At 32.3% G+C, this 19,005-nt stretch overlaps 2 protein-coding genes and 1 pseudogene across 2 annotated transcripts in view; 2 read left to right on the top strand and 1 right to left on the bottom strand.

Annotated features, from left to right (window-relative positions):
- Window positions 1–3,190, top strand: part of LOC113561594 (putative nuclease HARBI1) — a 4,443-nt gene extending 1,253 nt beyond the window's left edge. The window contains exons 4-6 of the mRNA XM_026968102.1: window positions 9–109; window positions 281–451; window positions 2,938–3,190. Of these exons, the coding sequence (XP_026823903.1) occupies window positions 9–109; window positions 281–451; window positions 2,938–3,069 (404 nt within the window). The 3' untranslated portion in view covers window positions 3,070–3,190. The remainder of the gene's footprint in view (window positions 1–8; window positions 110–280; window positions 452–2,937) is intronic.
- A 5,163-nt stretch (window positions 3,191–8,353) lies between these two features.
- Window positions 8,354–15,712, bottom strand: LOC105279950 (annotated as a pseudogene).
- Window positions 15,713–16,310: 598 nt separating this feature from the next.
- Window positions 16,311–18,443, top strand: LOC105279945. Its single transcript, XM_026968397.1, has 5 exons — window positions 16,311–16,416; window positions 16,820–16,937; window positions 17,413–17,540; window positions 17,702–17,810; window positions 18,056–18,443. The coding sequence occupies exons 1-5, from the start codon at window positions 16,375–16,377 to the stop codon at window positions 18,136–18,138; spliced, it is 480 nt and encodes a 159-aa protein (XP_026824198.1). The 5' UTR covers window positions 16,311–16,374; the 3' UTR covers window positions 18,139–18,443.
- The last annotated feature ends 562 nt before the right edge of the window (window positions 18,444–19,005 follow it).

The raw sequence follows: 19,005 nt of genomic DNA, 5'->3' as shown, positions 1-19,005 counted from the left end.
TTCCAAAGTACTAGGTGCAATTGATGGTAGTCACATAAAAATAGCATCACCAAAAGAGAATCCAGAATGTTACATAAACAGAAAAGGATATCATTCGATACAATTACAGGTACAAAATATGTGCGTGCGTGCGTCTGTACGTCTGTGTGTGCGTGCGTACGTGCGTGCGTGTATGTGTGTACGTATGTACACATACTAATAAAATTATAGAATTAGAAAACTTTAGTATCATAGTAATATTTTTTAATAATATTTTTCATATTTTTAAATATTTTTTTAGGTAATATGTGATTCAAATCTTAAATTTCTTCACTGCTATGTTGGACAAGTTGGCTCCGTACATGATATGAGAGTCTTTCGACTATTAGGTTTTCAGAATATGTGCACAGAGGAAAATTTTCCTGAAAATAGCCATATATTGGGGGATTCTGCTTATGGAATACAAAAATACATTATAGTTGCTTTCCATTTGCACTGAAATGATACTGAGTTACTCAGTTATGTGAGTATTGTATACTCAAATAAGACATCAATTGTTCAGTGAGTAAAAGGAATGCGCAAGTGAGAAAATATTCTCAATAACCTAAAATCTAGCATCGTAAATCGTCGTTAGAGGTTTGGTTTGTTACTTTAAAATGCAAATGACTACTTTTACTATTGCAAATATTATTATGAAGGTAAGTTGGCATATGTTAATTGTTTATCACTTAAATATAAATTAAATTATTAAATTTTATATATTTTAAATAATTTAATTGCATTAACTAATATGTTATACATTAGATTTCAGAAGACAATTCGGAATCAGATTGGACTAGTTCAGATTCAAATGAATCCAAAATTTTTTCCTGTTCGGATTCTTTATCTTCGGATGACTGTTGTGACTTAACTAACTTTCCCAGAAGGAAGTTACACCGAATAACTACTTTTATGAACACTGTGAGAGAATACGATGATCAAGAATTTAAAGAACATTTTCGATTAAATCGGTCAACGGTTGATCTAATAATAAGTAAGTATGATCATCCACTTGATAAATAAATTGAACTGCAATGTTTAACTTTCATACATTTCAGATACGATAGAAATTGAACATGTTTTACTGCAACATACATTTGGAAGGCAAAAGATATGTGCACGGAAAGCAGTTTTAATGACTTTGTGGTATCTTACAAGTAACACTACCCAAGTGCCACTTGCCGATTTTCTTGAAACTTTGCACACACGTAGTACATCGAAAAACATTAGACACGTGTCTTTTTATTTGTGCTAACAACGCATTTTAAGGTTAGAAAACGCATTCGAAAATTTAACACTCTATAGCACAATGGTAACTAACGCTACTTCTGAGCGTTATTCTCTTACAGCTTTTACGACATTATTCTATTATGATTTTATTGGCTGCGTTCGACAGAAAAAGCTGCTTTGCAACCGTTGTAAAAATCGTGAATCTGATTGGCGTATGCGCTTAATTTTGATTGAATCTAAAAGCATACGCAAATCATATTCACGCATTTTACAACGGTTGCAAAGTAGTTTTTTCTGCCGAACACAGCCATTGTCTGAATGTTTGGCATTAATTTTATGAGATTCGGAATGGCAGATTCAAAATCGCGGACCGAAATCGCAGAATTTTCAAAACTTTTATTCAAAGTCAGTTTCGAAGAAGTGTTTTAGACCCGTGATTACGATTGTGGTAACAGTTATATCAATCTAGAGGTGGAGGATGAATAATGGCAAATTCAATATGGTGCATCCAAAATGGCGGACCCAAATTCCAATTGTTTTAAATTAGTTTCAAAGACCATTTTTGTAGTGGTTTTCGAGATCACTGTTTACAATGTTAATAGTAGTTTGACAATATTTAAAATGACGGAAACGAACAAATCAGATTAACGAAATTTTAAGCAATTTAATCTGCTGAAGACAGGTTTATGAAATTTGAAATTTTGTCAAACTACTATTAACATTGTAAACAGTCATCTCGAAAACCACCACAAAAATGGTCTTTGAAACTAATTTAAAACAATTGGAATTTGGGTCCGCCATTTTGGATGCACCATATTGAATTTGCCATTTTTCATCCTCCACCTTTAGATTGATATAACTGTTACCACAATCGTAATAACGGGTCTAAAACACTTCTTCGAAACTGACTTTGAATAAATTTTTGAAAATTCGGCGATTTCGGTCCGCGATTTTGAATCTGCCATTCCGAATCTCGTAAAATTAATACCAAACATTCAGACAATGAAATCATAATAGAGTAATGTCGTAAAAGCTGTAAGAGAATAACGCTCAGGAGTAGCGTTATTTACCATTATGCTATAGAGTGTTAAATTTTCGAATGCGTTTTCTAACCTTAAAATGCGTTGTTAGCATAAATAAAAAGACACGTGTCTAATGTTTTTCGATGTACTACGTGTGTGCAAAGTTTCAAGAAAATCGGCGAGTGGCACTTGGGTAGTGTTACTTGTTAGTAACACAGAGACATTTCGACAATGCTCCGACAGGTTTAATGTAACCACAAGCTCCTGTCATTGTATCATCACGAAAATAATAATATTTTTAATACAAAACAGTGGACAGTATATTGTATGGCCCACTGGTCAACAATTGCACCAAGTACAATCTGCATTTTGTAAATTGCACGGGATCAACGGAGTAGTTGGAGTTATAGATGGTAGCCATGTAAAATTTAAAAGGTCAGCCTCCAAATACCATTATGTGTATTTTAATAGAAAAGGAGATTATAATCTTCTTATACAAGGAGTTTGCGATGATAAGAAAAAATTTATTAGTTTTTTCTGTGGAGAGCCGGGATCCATCCATGACAGTCGCCTTTTAAAGAAATCGTCTCTATATAGGAAAGGTATGAATGGATTCTTCGGTCAAAACTTCTTATTGGGAGATTCAGCATATCTCTGTTTGGATTGGCTGATCTGTCCATTTAAAGACAATGGTAACTTAACTCAAAATAAAAAAATATTCAATTATCGCCATTCCGCAACTAGAATTGTAATTGAAAATGCTTTTGGGCTTTTGAAAGGGAGATTTAGGAGACTATGATATTTCAAAAATGATTTAAAGTTTGTAGTAAAATGCATAATAGCTGCTGCTGTACTACACAATATTTGTTTGGAAAACCAGGACGAATTTAGATGTCGATGATAATAATGATGAGGATAATGCGAATATGATAGATGCAGCAGGAGTTAGTGGTATAAATGAAAGGTATTCCAGAAGAGACCAAATGTTTGCAAACATGTTTACTTAGATAAATATATTTAAGAAAAATGGACAATAAATAAAACTTATTTTAATATAATATATTCAGTCTTTCTTATATTAACAAAACCATTGTATTAATAAATGGACAATAAATAAAAACTTTACTTTAACATAACTTATTCAGTCTTATTCATTAATATAATTTTGAATATTTTGCATAAATGAAAAACAAATCTCCTTTAGTCTTTTCACAAAAATAACATTTTTTAATAAACCAAAAAATAAATAAGCATAAATCTCCTTTAGTCGTTTCAGAGATATAACATTCTTTTTAATAAACAAAAAATAAACTTTAACTTTAAATGTTCTTTAAATGTCAAATACAAATACTACTCATCATTAAAAAAACCTTATAAAGGTGAAAAAAGTACGCCAAGTACATAAAAAATCTCACCTTGTACGCAACAAAAAGTTTAAAATGCTATTTATAAAAATCAAAACTAAATATTAAATCAATAGTTAACTAGCCAAGTACCTCGAAGCAATTCAGTTTGAGTATTTTATCCAAATGTTTTCCATGCATACTCTCTTATCACATGACGACATTGAAGTACTTGGCGTGCCCGTATCGCAGTGGTCATGTCTTCTTCTAACTATCTTTTAAAATTCTTATAAATTTGTACAGCATCTTGATGTGTACTGTATTTTGTATCTTGATTTTCAATAATGACTCACAAATCTTGTTAGTTAGAAATAAAATGAACACATTTAAAGTTTTGCAGACTAAGAAAGTGATTATAAATATCTCTTTTCATTACTTAGTCAATACACATAATTTACATGTAAATTACAGATTATAGGTAGGACAACATGTTTTAATGCGACCCGGACACGCCAAGTACTTCAATGTCGTCATGTGATAAGAGAGTATGCATGGAAAACATTTGGATAAAATACTCAAACTGAATTGCTTCGAGGTACTTGGCTAGTTAACTATTGATTTCATATTTAGTTTTGATTTTTATAAATAGCATTTTAAACTTTTTGTTGCGTACAAGGTGAGATTTTTTATGTACTTGGCGTATTTTTTTCACCTTTATAAGGTTTTTTGGTAAGACTTTAGTATATCACCCCCCTTCGATTTTGATGAAATTTTACAGATATGTTGTGCTAACTGAATGTTGTCGAAAACTGGAGTGCTAAGTTGCGAAAATGTCTAGTTCCCGAGAAATTTAAATTTGAATTATTCGCCGTAATCAACATTTTTTAACAGTTTGATATAAAAAATAAGGTAAATATTCGACCTCCGACTGACCTTGACATTGACCTTGGCCCCTAACAAGGTTAAGGTCATTGACCTTTACCGTCGGTCATTGTTTGTTCACTTTCGATTAAAGTAGTTTCGAAAAAGTCTTTAATTTCGATTAAAGCAGAAAATAATTTATATTTACCTGTTTTGTGCTTTTGGTTAAAATAAAGAATACTTTGTATTTATAAACAAACTATTCTATATATTAATGATTTACTGCTTTAAATAAATTTTGTTCGTTCATATTCAAAATAACTACTATATTTTCGAAACTTATGTCTCCTTATGTGTACTTACCGGTTATATTTTCTGAAATTGGAGCCCCGGACATATACGCTTGGTTTTCAGCCCGCTTCGCAGGAGGGCGGGGAGGGAGGGGCTTCGCCCCTCCCTCCGCCGCAATCCGTGCCGTGTACCAAGTGATCAAAATCTGTGTGAAATTTGTTACACTGGTTCTGGCGGGGTAACTAAAAACCTCCATATCTCCTAAAATAAACCAGATAGCCACTTTCACCACTCCTCAAGTTTTGTTTGTAATGACCTATGAATGAGGAATCCACGGTCAAAACTTGGCGCTCCGGAAATCGTAGTCTTGCCCAAAGTCCATATCTTCCCGCCTTCCCCCCTCATGCTTACGGCCCCAAACGAGATCTATATTACTCTAGTCTGTTATGATATACAGTACGTGATTATTTAGGTTAAGAAACTTTAGTTTTTTAATTATTTTTTGTAGCAAACTGTTAAACAATGTTGATTAAGGGATTATATTCTTAGCAATATTTGTAAAAGGCTAATTGCTATTGAATTATCACAACTAGGATGGCTGAAGCAAATAAACGCTGCACAGTGTATCAAAACACCGATCTGGAGGGAAGTAATTCAATTTTCCAAGTTAATTTCGAATACTAATTACCATTCAATACTTATTGTGGATAGTCAGCGCTTGTATCGACACAATTTTTACACCCTAATAAAGTTAAATGGCTGCTAGGGGCGCTAGTAAAGCAGCGCGCGGCGTCTCCACGTATTGACGTTTGTCAAACATTCCCTTGATTGACGATTCAATAACTTCCTGATAGAAAAAGATATTCCCGATCTGCGAAATGGAAAAGTTGTCTAAAAGTATGTTCTAAACTTTCAAGTTATAGATAATAAGAGAGCTCTTTCTGTTTTTCCGTATTTAATGCATACATAGGTAGACAATTTTTTCCATTATTTTTCACATTCAGCAAAGGTTATAAAAAAATCCCCACAATACCCCACTGTCATATTTGGCTATTATAATCTCTAAACCTTCAACAATCTTATATGCAAAGCTCAGCTGCTAGTATTCGCTAATATCAAAGTTATATTATATTTTCAGAGTCGACGACATCAATTTCGCGGAGACGTATGTTCGATATATGGGTAAATACATGCATCTCGCAGTGAAGACTTGATAGCTTTTGTTGTCTCATATTTTAATTTGCAAGATCACAATGAGGTTATTGACAAACAAATAAAATTATTAATATCACGTTTCATATCAAAAATAAATATTCGTTGGACTAAGTGTCGACGAATAAAGAGTGCATTTTTAAACACTTATTCGGATTGGCTTGATGGAGATTTTACAATTCCAGAAGGAATTGTTAACAAAAATATTAATAATAAAGAGAACGAAGATACACACACTAGAGTTAGAGGTCGTCCTCGTAAACTTTTTACGGAATGCGGTTTTAAATCTAGAAGAAATAAAGCGAAGGAATTATTGGAGACGAAAAGTTGTGAAAAAATATATACGGCAGTTGTGATGAGTCTTCGAGCTTCAGGCAAGAGAGATGCAGCTACTATTTATAAAGAAATATCATCTGGATCTGCGCAAGTAGCAACACAAATTAAAAAAGCTAGAATACAAGATGCGTCAAAACCAATAAAATATACCAATGAAAAGGCATTGGCTTACTTTCTAGATTCGCGTCATTCGGTTCATACGTATAAATTAACACAAACACAGGCTAAGCAAAAGCATTATGATCTTTACCCGCTGTATTATGTTATACGCAAAACGAAAGAATTATGTTATCCGCCTCAGGACAGTATTTCAATAAGTGAAACGTTTGCAGAAATAAAATTACAAGGCATTATAGATTGTACCGTAAAACGACTGATTAAAATGCAAGAAGTCATTATTAATAGTGTCTTATCGGATTTGTGCAATAATTCTTTATTATTAATTTGTAAATGGGGATGTGACGGTAGTGGGGGTCACAGTTTATATAAACAAAAATTCACGGACCAAACTAATGCTTGTACAGAGGAATATTTAATTGTGATTTGCTTTGTACCGCTTCAACTAAATTATACTAAAAATGGTAAGAAAAACATTATCTGGCAAAATTTAAGGGCATCGTCGTCCTTTGCTATCATAAATACGGGTTTATTCGTCATTTCCGATGCTTTAGATCCTCCATCTAGAAAAAATGAAAATGAAATTACCACAATCGTATTTCCTTAATCTGAATCACAAATACTTTCTCTATATTCCACTAAAAATGTATAAATATCTATATATATGTATATGGTAAAAGGTTTTTTGTTTAATTTAAATTTCGAATATTTGAATTGTATTCAAAATTAAGATACAAAAATTTTATATGTTAATTAAAAAAACAAATTTTAGCAGAATCAATAACAAATATATAATTGATTTAAAATGCAAAACAAAATATAATTTTAAGTGATATTTTCTTTTTTTATTTCTTTTTCTACAAGATATAAAATGCTAAAGTTTAAATACCTAGGAATGACTTTTGTTTTGAAAAGGCGTCTTCAAGCCTCCGTTGTTTTATCTTGTATTTTGATTTTGTCGAATTTAAAAGTATAGATGATGAACTTGTTGACGGTGATAACGTTAATTCTTCATCGTTGTCTTCTTCAAATGCAATATCTTCACTTGACTATTAATAAAACAATTTTTGTATTATAAAATTATTATACTAAAATTTTCAAATTATATATATCAAATTATATATAGGAAAATATTTTTTAATTTAGTTATAGTTATATTAATTTTTTCTATTTTCAATCTCTCTATATAAGTTATCTTAACATATTTTATATATTATATAAAACTTTAGAAATATTACTACTTCTTTCCGTTTTTGTGACTCGTCAGAAGTGTTTGCCATTTTGATATCACAAATGTTCGGATGCTTTCATTTTAAATGGGATCGCAAATTGGTTGTATTTCCGCTGGTTTTTACAAATTGTTGGCACACATTGCATTTTGCGCCTCCCGAACCTTTTATAAAATGCTTCCAAAAAGTACTTTTTGGCGGCACTAAACATAAAATATAATAATGAATACAATAAGACAAAATAATATAGTATTAATAATATGTTAAAAAGCAATTAAAATTATTCTAAAAAATCCAAGGATAAAGTTACATTGGAAGAAATTTAAGAAACAATGGAATTGTACGCATACTCTTTTTAAGGATATATGGAAGAAATGTAAAATAAGGATATGTTCTGACGAAGATTAGAACTTCAGACCAAACCAACCAATACTGAAAAAGTAAAACGAACACATTAATCACATGCAAATAATTATTTTTTGAATAATAGCTATACACAAGCAAAGAATAGTTAAATGCAAAATAGTAAAAATTATTAGTTTTTAAACTTTGCTTCTTGTTAAGAAAAATTTAAAAAAGAGACGAAGATATACTATTTGTCAGATAAAACTTACCTAAAAGTTGGAAGCGTTAACACAACCGGCTCTTTGTCCGAATGAGGTTATAAAAAAACGTCAAAATGAACGCAGTAATGTTAATCGTAATGTTCACTGTAGGCACTAGATGGCCTTAGGGCCACATCCACCATTTTATCTCTATAATAAAAGGCGCGTATCGAAAACCGATATAAACAAATCTCATATCGATATACTAAAATATCGGTACTTGAAGTATTGATGTTTTATATCGATAGTTTAAATCATTAATATCGATTATTACAAATATCGATACAGTATCGCCCATCCCGGATGCCTGCATGTACGTGCAAAAGACCTGTGGCGGTTATGCTCGATAATTGCCCGTAGAACGAAATATTCGCGTGTAGGATTATGATCTGTGGTTCTAAAGAACTCAAGAACGTCTTCGTAACCGTAATAAATCAGTCTTTTATTCTCACTCTCGACTAACTGCGATGTCGAACAATGAAAAGTTCTCTAACTAGGACTAAACAATGAAAAATCAACATTACCAACTTGGTATACAAAGAAAAATCAAAATCTCGCAAAAGGAACTAAAAACTAACTAGGCTAGGGACATTGTCCCCACAAGACCGGCCGCTGCTGCTGCCATCTAAGAATAAAAGAACGAACTGTACAAACGACGATGACGACGTTTCTTAAAAATTTTAAGATTTGGACTTTGCAGTGCAATATCTCTACTCCTACGCCACCTACACGAAAACTAAAAACACTTTTATTATATAATGCAAACCCAAGCTATCCATTAAACCTACTTTGAAAATGATCCGATCAGCGGTTATTACCCACACAGCACAAATGACTGTTTGCCGGCTGATAGTCGGCATTTTTCAGTCAACTTGAAGTCAACTTTTGAAATCGACATTTAGTCAACTATTTGTTGGATGGTTTATTGTCGACTTTAATTATAGACTGAAAGTCGACCTAAGGTCGATTATTTTCGAAAGTCGACTTCTAATTGCCATAAAGTCAACTTATAAGTCCACTTTTGGCTGACTGATAGACGACTATAGTCGAGTCATTTGTCGACTATTAGCTGACTATAAGTTGACATTCAGCCTGACTTCGACTTTTTAAAGTCGACTTTAGACTTCTTCTGCCGACTGACAGTCAACTAACAGTCGACTTGGTGCTGTTTGGGTAAGATCCGATAATCTACGAGTCTCTGAAAACGGCGCTTCGCGTAAAGACACACGGGACGGTCTCGCTTCGCGTACACTTTGGTGCGAGACACTACCGTGTCTCTTGATATATAATAAAAATAAGATAAAATGGGACATCCTGTTTATTATAATTTATGAAAGAAAAAGATATTGACTGGTAAGGAAGTTAAAAGAGGAAAGCGAAGTAATATAACCTAACAGATGAATGATTTTATTTTCCCATTTTATTTATCGGAATAAATAAATTTTAATAAAATAATCAAAGTATATATATATTAAATCGCGAAATCTGGCCATTGTCTGATGGACGGACGAATTCCCAACTGGGAAGACGCCCGCCCAGAAAGAGGGAGGTCCCAGGTTCGAATCCTGGCGTGGGGTGATATTTTTCGCAATGGATTTTTCATTAATTAATTAAGTAGTACATATTAACATTTTTCGTTCTTGAATAGGAAGTCGCTACATTTTAAGACTGACGAAATTTGTTGGCACGTAGTAAATGAATGAGTTCTTAGGACGTAAAAATTTCTGCATCGAATCTAACAAAAATTATTGGCATGCAGTTAATGTATGAAAAATTCGCCCGTCCATCAGACAATGGCCGAGTTCGCGATTTAATATATATACTTTGAATATAATTACCTGGCGAAATAAAAATGATTTTTAGACTTGTTATTAATAAAATAATATCAAATTTTTCTAGAATCACAAATACACGTTTTTAAAATAACGCGTTCGAGATAGGTATGCATCTGCTCGTATACGCGATGCTACCTGGAAATACTTTAAATAAAGACTTTCTTATAATAGTCGAGTGATGATACGCTATATTACCTGCAGTCCGGAAATATTATGCGTTGATGTTGCCGCGTCGAAAACTGACAAGAAACTGCCATACAACCGCTCGACAAGTTTTCGAAAAAGTCACTTGTCAATATCGAAATGAGTGAAATATCACTTGTGACACAATGCCAAACAGAGAACCATACGGTAGTATTACAATTAACCAGCTATTTTATTAAATTAGAATTTTATTTGGAACAATTATTACGCCGAACGATGATTAAAAATCAAAACAATCGAGGTATTCATGATCGGAGCTATATCGCGAATTGATGAACTCAAGTCTCTACAATACTTGATCAAGAGACACGGTAGTGTCTCGCGCCAAGTATACGCGCAGCGAGACCGCACCGTGACTCTTTACGCGAAGCGACGCTTTCGCAGACACTCAGATTATTAGATCTCAATAACCGCTGAACGGATCAAGTTCAGAGTAGGCTCAATGGATAGCTTGGGGTCGAATTATGTAATAAAAGTGTTTTCATTTTTTTTCTACGTGCCCTACGAGCGGAGATATGGCGATGCAAAGTCTGAAATTGGCAAATTTTCGATTAAGAAACGTCGACGTCATCATCATTATCATCGTCGTTTGTACAGTTCGTTCTTTTGAACTAGATGGCAGCAGCTAATATCGGTTTTCTCGCGTGCGCCAGAGATGTGAGAGCATGTACGACGCGGGCTGCGGTCCACTTGATGCTTCAGATGCTTCAAAGAAAAGGAATAGAAAATGTTCTGAAACACTTGAAGCTGCAACACCACGTCGACGACGACGATGACGTCGTTGCACCACGTCGACAACGAAGACGACGAGGACGATGACGATGTTACACCACGTCGACGACGACGACGACAACGACGTCGTTGTACCATGTCGTTGACGACGACGACGACGTTGCACCACGTCGATGACGATAGACAGTGAGAGAGCGGGAGGGCAAGAGAGCGAGTAAATGAGAGAGCGAGAGAGCGAGTGCTATGCGCGCGCTATTTTATTTTTCAATATTAATAATGTTTTCGGGTAATAATATTCATCTATTATTTATTATGTAATAAATAATACAAATCCTATTCTAAAAAAGGCGTTAAAGGTGTTATATTTATTTCATCGTGTTTCATCAATATACAAATTTGACAGAATTGACAACTGCCGTTTTCACGTTCCTAAGAAATAATAAATAAAATTGTCAATATAACCGCACTGACAGCTACTATGACATTCTGACATTCGCAACACGAAGTTCGAACCAAGCGAGAGAACCAATCAGCATCGCGGAAAGGAGGCCTCAACTATTCGATAAAAAAGAACTTCACGAAGTTAACACGCTTCTTTTAGAATAGGAAACATGTACGTTAATACTTTTAAAAACCTTGACTGACAGGACTATGGCTTTTATCTCCTCATATATTATAAAAAAGAATAACATACTTTACACTACAAAATGTGTGAAATCACAACAAAATTACCTTTTTAAAAAAAGGTACAAAAAAACGCCAAGTATATACGCCTGACATTCTTTCAAAAAAGGACTCTACAAAACTAATGATATGAACAAATTGCGCCAATTACAATGGGTATTTATGCAAACCAGCAAATCTATTACTTTATTATTACTCTTTGGCCGATATTCATTGTTGATTCTGATTTAAGACCATCTTAAGTACAATTATAAGATATTTGAAACCAATCACACAGTCGTATTAGCATCTTAAAACATTACTTCAGATCGTCTGGAAATAAGAATGAACTATGTATACTAGCCTTTGATATTAAAAAATAAAGGACATAATAATATTAAGCAGATATTTTTATACGAATAAATATTTTAATACATAGAAATATATTTATTAATACAAATAAGTGTTTTTTTCAAAATACTTACCGCTGCTAAACCGAATCAAAAATTGTCTTAGTATTGAAATAATCTAAAGATTACAATAATTTCCTTAAACTCTAAATTACATAACACCTCGCTGAAATATATATATTTACAAATGTAGTTAAACTTATTCTGTGCTTAATTCTAATGTCACACACATGCACGCATTCACAAGAGAGAAAGAAAGAGAACGAGGCAATTAACATAATGATTCGGTTTAGCAGCGCCAAGTATTTTGAAAAAAACACTTATTTGTATTAATAAATATATTTCTATGTATTAAAATATTTATTCGTATAAAAATATCTGCTTAATATTATTATGTCCTTTATTTTTTAATATCAAAGGCTAGTATACATAGTTCATTCTTATTTCCAGACGATCTGAAGTAATGTTTTAAGATGCTAATACGACTGTGTGATTGGTTTCAAATATCTTATAATTGTACTTAAAATGGTCTTAAATCAGAATCAACAATGAATATCGGCCAAAGAGTAATAATAAAGTAATAGATTTTCTGGTAATACTTACGTTAATTGTTCGTCTGTCTGAGGATTGCTATAGGCGTTAAAAGGAATGAAAGAGCAGGATAACCTGAATTGCCAACTAATTTACCATTTAATCGTTGTTGTACGTAACGCATATACAGTGCGTGGCAAAGGTCCGGAACGGTCAATTATCTCAGAAAATATTGATGTATTGAAAAAATGTTTCAGACAAAAGTTGTAGGACTTAAAAAGATCTATTCACTAGTCTTATCAGTTTGATCATAGGTGGCGTGGCCAAAGTTACGTAAAAATCACCTTGAATTTTTTAAATGGAACCCCTCTTTTTTATTGCATATTTTTGTAGCTTATCTGAAGAGCTTTCCAAAACACTATAATAAAGTATTTTTCCATTAAATACTTTTATAATTATGAGGGTTGAAAGTAACAGTACCGCCGACATTAGCACTACCTGAGGTGTACAACATGGAGGTTGCATGGTCAGATTTACACCTCTTGTGTGTGTGTGTCACGGCAGAGAGGGTTTGGAGTCTCTAAATACCAGGGAAGTGACGAGCCCTGTGGTCCTGATCCCTGCCGTGACATATACACATACACACATACACATACACACACATACACACACGCACAAGAGGTGTAAATCTGATCATGCAACCTCCATGTAGTACACCTCAGCTAGTGCTAATGCCGGCGGTACTGTTACTTTCAACCCTCATAATTACAAATGTATTTAAAGGAAAAATACTTTATTATAGTGTTTTGGAAAGCTCTCCAGATAAGGTACAAAAATATACAATAAAAAAGGGGAGTTCCATTTAAAAAATTCAAGGTGACCTTTACGTAACCTTGGCAACGCCACCTATGATCAAACTGATAAGACTAGTGAATAGATCTTTTTAAGTCCTACAACTTTTGTCTGAAACATTTTTTCAATAGATCAATATTTTCTGAGATAATTGATCGTTCTGGAACTTTTGCCACGCACTGTATAGTCTCGAATTTTGGAAAATTCGATTATCATATTGACTACCAGGATATTCTGGTACTATATCCAAACATTACATCCTGGGTCCAACTACAGTCTATAAATATCAGAAATTTTTTAAATACTTATGCTTAAATAAGAAAAACTGCAGAAATTTAAATTGGAAGAAAACAACATAATAATAGTTAATAACGCAATTGTAGTTGAATAATCATCCAGTACATGTCTATTGTCAGATATAATCATTATATAAGTTATTCATAACACACCTGTACATTTAATGAAAAATATCCTTTCTTGTTACGACATATTCCGTCAATGTTTTGAAATCGTGTGTGTTAAACGTATATGTGTACAATCAATTGCACCATCAACTCCAGGTAGACGAATTGCTCCATTATAATATCCAAGTCTTTTAAAAAGCTCATAATTTTCAGTTTTCCTTTCTTGTGTAACAGGCATTTTTATTATTTGGGAAATTAATCTAACAATTAAACTTGACACTCGGAAAATGATTCTTGATATAGTTGCTTGTGACACTGAAATAGTATCTCCAATAACTACCTAAAATATTACAAAGAGATACTTTTCATAAAATTTAATGATGTTATATAAAATTATGTTCATGTTAAATTATAAATCATGTTATATAAAATTATATGTTATATAAATTACATATGTTATAGAAAAGTTTTTTTAATAAATATATAGTATAATATATACATATAGGTGTTGCTGTTCATAGTAAAAATAAATATATAGCAAATATATATCATTGACATTATACAAAAGATACATGTTATACTTCTTACTTGGAAACTTGCACTTGCATAAAACCTTAAACGTATTAATAATTGTAGAACAGGAGGAATGGGTAAACCCCGATTATTTATTTTTACTAGACCCATTTCTATTTTTGGTAAAATTCCGTGTAAAACAGATTCTTTACAGAGTCGAAAACGTTTGTTAAATTCCATATCACTACACATTTCTAAAGGATTATTTCCATCACGAATGTATCTTTTTGGAACTCGTAATTCTACTATATTTTCGTCGTCTATTTCTATTATATCTTCAATATCTTCACTATCAAGATCTAACTCCATATTTTTATTAATTCGATTCTTACTAAATGTTACTTTTTGCACTTTGTTATAAAATATTTTCTACTTCTTTAAATGCACACTTCTGTTTAGAGCACGAGTTTAACGTCTGACTAGAAGACAGTACAGATATACATCTATACCAATAGCCAATAGGAACATTTAAGGTCACCATAAGAGCTCATCCGACTCGACTTGACGAAGACGGTCTTATTTACTCCATTTGACGTCATATAAGATCGTCTTATTTGAAGGTAACCTTCATAAAGGAAATGCTTAAGACGCGATCTCAAGATCATCTTAAGTGACGCCTATGAAACTAGACGATATCTTAAGATCGTGCTTAAGACGATCTTAAATAAGACTCGACTATGAATACCGGCCTAAGTATAGCCGGAAGCAGGTAAAATCAAATTAAAATCCAACTTTATGCGCGTTACAATGAGAGCGCACATTGCCGGCCTTGAACAGACTTCATAATTGCCATCATTATTTTTATCATTTATCATAATAATTCGCTGCTATTATTTTCAATCCGTTACAGATTGGTTGACAACTCCAAAATATAAGTTTTTTGATGAGAATTTAAGAAACCGTCATCCATTATTTCGATTTATAATATGCATAATTTTAGGGTTTTAAATTTTGTGTGTGTGCGTGCGTGCGCGCGCGCGCGTGTGTGTATGTGTGTGATCAAAGTTATCAATCTAGTTATCATTACTGATTTTTATAATTTATTATCACAATAATTTATGTAATTCTTACCCCTTATTACTACCCCCCCCCCTCCTTATTACTAACACAATTCCTCCAGTAATAAGTGGCATTTTTCATTATCAGTTCTTTCTTGAAAATAGGGATGTTTTTATATTTTATTTGAAACATATGTAGCAACATATGTATCACATTAATAATACAAATAAATTAAATAATTATATTAATTATATAACTTTACATGATTAAAATGTATATTAATCATATTTAAATTTATTATGTAAACATTACTTATTTATATATATTCAATATATAATTCAATTGTCACATAGAATAAATAATTTTCAACATATTTTTTGAATTCCAAATTTGCTTCTTGGTTCTTTTACACACTGAGTATTAAATTATTTTTTTAATTGGATTTTAAAATACATTTATAAGGTAATGTAATAAGTTAATAAGTTAAAAGTAATGTGTTTGTTAAAATGTCTTTGTTAAAATATTCTATTTTTACATTCACGTGTAATTAACGTGTAATAAGATTATCGTAGCGCTTGTTGAGCATCAGTTTTATAATTAGTTTTTCCTGAACGTCAATGTCGCCCATTGCGGCAACCTAATTTGCACACATACACGTGCAAAACAATTGCAATATTGCGGTGATGTTGTATCACGGTATCATCGAAACTTATTCCAATCTGACACGCCAACTAGCGCTTCCGCAAATTCATACACACACAGGTACAAAAATGCCTTTCACGTGTCAGTGACGTAAGATCACATAAAATGGTGGTACGACAATATAAATATGAGCCATAGAAATATTAGCGTTCAGTTCGTGAATTACCTTTACTAATTGTTCGTTCTTGTTGCTAAATCCAAGAATATGAAGAAACTAGCACTCTTTGTTCTAGGTCTCGCAGCTGCCGTGAGTGTAGATTGATTTGTCTATCGTCTGCATGCAATTATACAGTGACTTTTGTAACAACTGTATTTCTATACTTGTCTTTGCTTCTCTCGTTTTGCATGAATAGAACAAACTATAGAAAATCTTAAGAGAATTTTATAGAAAATTTTAAGAGAAAATTCAACTATCTTAACTATGTAAAATACACAAAAGTAATAATTTTTTTCATTGAAAAACATGTAACAATAATTTTATTGTTGCGTACATTAATATTATTAAACCTTTTTAGTATTTCTGATTACATTTAATATTTTATTGTACTAAATTCTTTCATGTAATTCAATTATTTTCTTCAGATTGGCAACAATGACAAAATTATATTTTATTAGTAGAAAAATATATAACAGAATTATTTTATATGTAGGTTAATGCAGATTATGGTGCAAAGTTAGATGTAACGGATATAAACGATTTGGCGAGTAGATTCGACACCGACGTGGCAACAGTACAAGAATGTTTAGACGAAGTTGGGACAACCGTAGGTTAGTTGCATGAAAATATACAATTTTAAGTAAGAAAATATACATTTAAAAGTGTTCGTTAAAATTTACAATCAAAATTTTAAATAAAAAATAAAAGTCCTGGATCTTTACATTAATCAAAATTGATTTATAAATTTACAATTTATAAATAAAACAATTATACAATTATATATTTTACTAAACACACAGTTCTGAAGGTACAATATCTAAAAAAAATACTGCATGTAACAAATTCGTTTGAAATTTATGTTACACTAGAATTTTGTTTGCAAAACTTTCTGCAAAACTTATGCAAGATATCATATATATTTAAATCATACACACACACACACACACACACACACACACACAGAGAGAGAGAGGGTGTCCACAAAGTCAGTTATCAACCCTTATATTTTGGAACCGTTTTCACAATAGAAGGGGTGGTAACTGACTTTGTGAACACCCTGTATATGAAAAGCTTTTTCTGCAACAGTGATATTAGTCGAGGCGAGGAAAAAGTGGTGGGATATGCACGATAATGATGACATTGATGACGAAACCAAAACAGTTTTCCTGAGTCACAATTCCTTCATAGCGTGCATGTTGGAAAAGAAAGAAATGGTAACAATCACGCAATATTTACGCATAATTATATACAAGTTTAGTAACTATTAGAAAAGAAAACGACAAGGTTGCCTCTTTATATTTGATGCAAAAATAATAATGATAATAATGAATCTCTCACGTTTTTATAACATTTTATAACTTTTTATCAATTTTAGATGAAAGACTCGAAATTAATTGCCGACAAGATACTGGAAATACTTCAGAATGATAAGAATATAAAAAAACCTCGACCCAAAGAAGTCGTGACAGAATGCGTGACTTCATGTAAGTAAATCCAATACGAAACAAAAACAAAATAATGTTTGATCTTCATTTTGCTATTACATAAACACAACTGTAATTCCATCTCAAATGTAACCAATGTATAATATATTACGTGTGTTTTAACATTCTTTCACAAGTGAAAACAATATACTTGAGTATCAGTGTTCAATATCAGCTTTATGCTACACGGTTCACAGCGCACTTTTTAATGTACAATACTGTCAACGATTTGTACTCTTTTACAGTAAACGAAAACAGTGAAAAGTCTCGGGAAGACAGGGCACTCGAACTGGTACTTTGTGCCTTTTCTGATGAAAACGACAGATAAAAAACAAGGAGAATTCGTACAATCTACATAATAACCAGCCACTCGTGATATTCCATATGTTATGCACTGATAGCATTTTACAAGAGAATCTTTTTTGTCATCGGAGTTTAAGTAAAATAAAATGACGTCTCTGTAGATTTGTAATATATCTTATTATTAGTATATTCAATAATTATATATTGCTGATATTAAATGAAAGACTAGATATATATTTCATAACTAATTCACATAGTCTATAACACTGTAACACATAATAATAAAAGTAGCACACTATAATAAAAAAATTAACGCACATGAATAATCTAATAAATCGCTGCATTATTTATTTATTTATTTATTATTTATTATTTATTAATTATATCAATTACGACTTGCACTACTAATTATATTATACACATTTAAGTATATTCTGATTGATCTAGCAACGATTTTACGAAATACAACATAAATAAAATACATAAACCGAAAACAACGATAAGTTTATGCAAACAAACATCAGAACACATACGCCTCATTTGTAAATTCTTGTTATCAAGCAATTTTTGTCAAAGATCACTATACAACGACAAGGTTTAAGTTTCTTCGCGGAAGAACGAGGACACAAACATACTGTTGTGACCGGGCGTGCTATGCTCGACGCACTCACTGTCACTCACTTGCACACACTCGCGGAGGTACTCGCGCGTGAAAGAAAATACTCTTTTATAGAAATACAACCAAACTTTATTGTAAATACAAGCGAAATGCGATCTGACTCACGCGACGCCACGTCTTGATCTGTTCTTCTGCTCGTTGTTTATTCGGTTGCCTGGAGATTCGCGTCTTCTCTCGAATCCGCCGATCCGGCAACTAACTGACCGGCTTCTT

Source organism: Ooceraea biroi, chromosome 3 (genome assembly GCF_003672135.1).
Source record: "Ooceraea biroi isolate clonal line C1 chromosome 3, Obir_v5.4, whole genome shotgun sequence".
NCBI lineage: Eukaryota > Metazoa > Arthropoda > Insecta > Hymenoptera > Formicidae > Ooceraea > Ooceraea biroi.
This window is presented reverse-complemented; position numbering and strand designations above follow the sequence as displayed.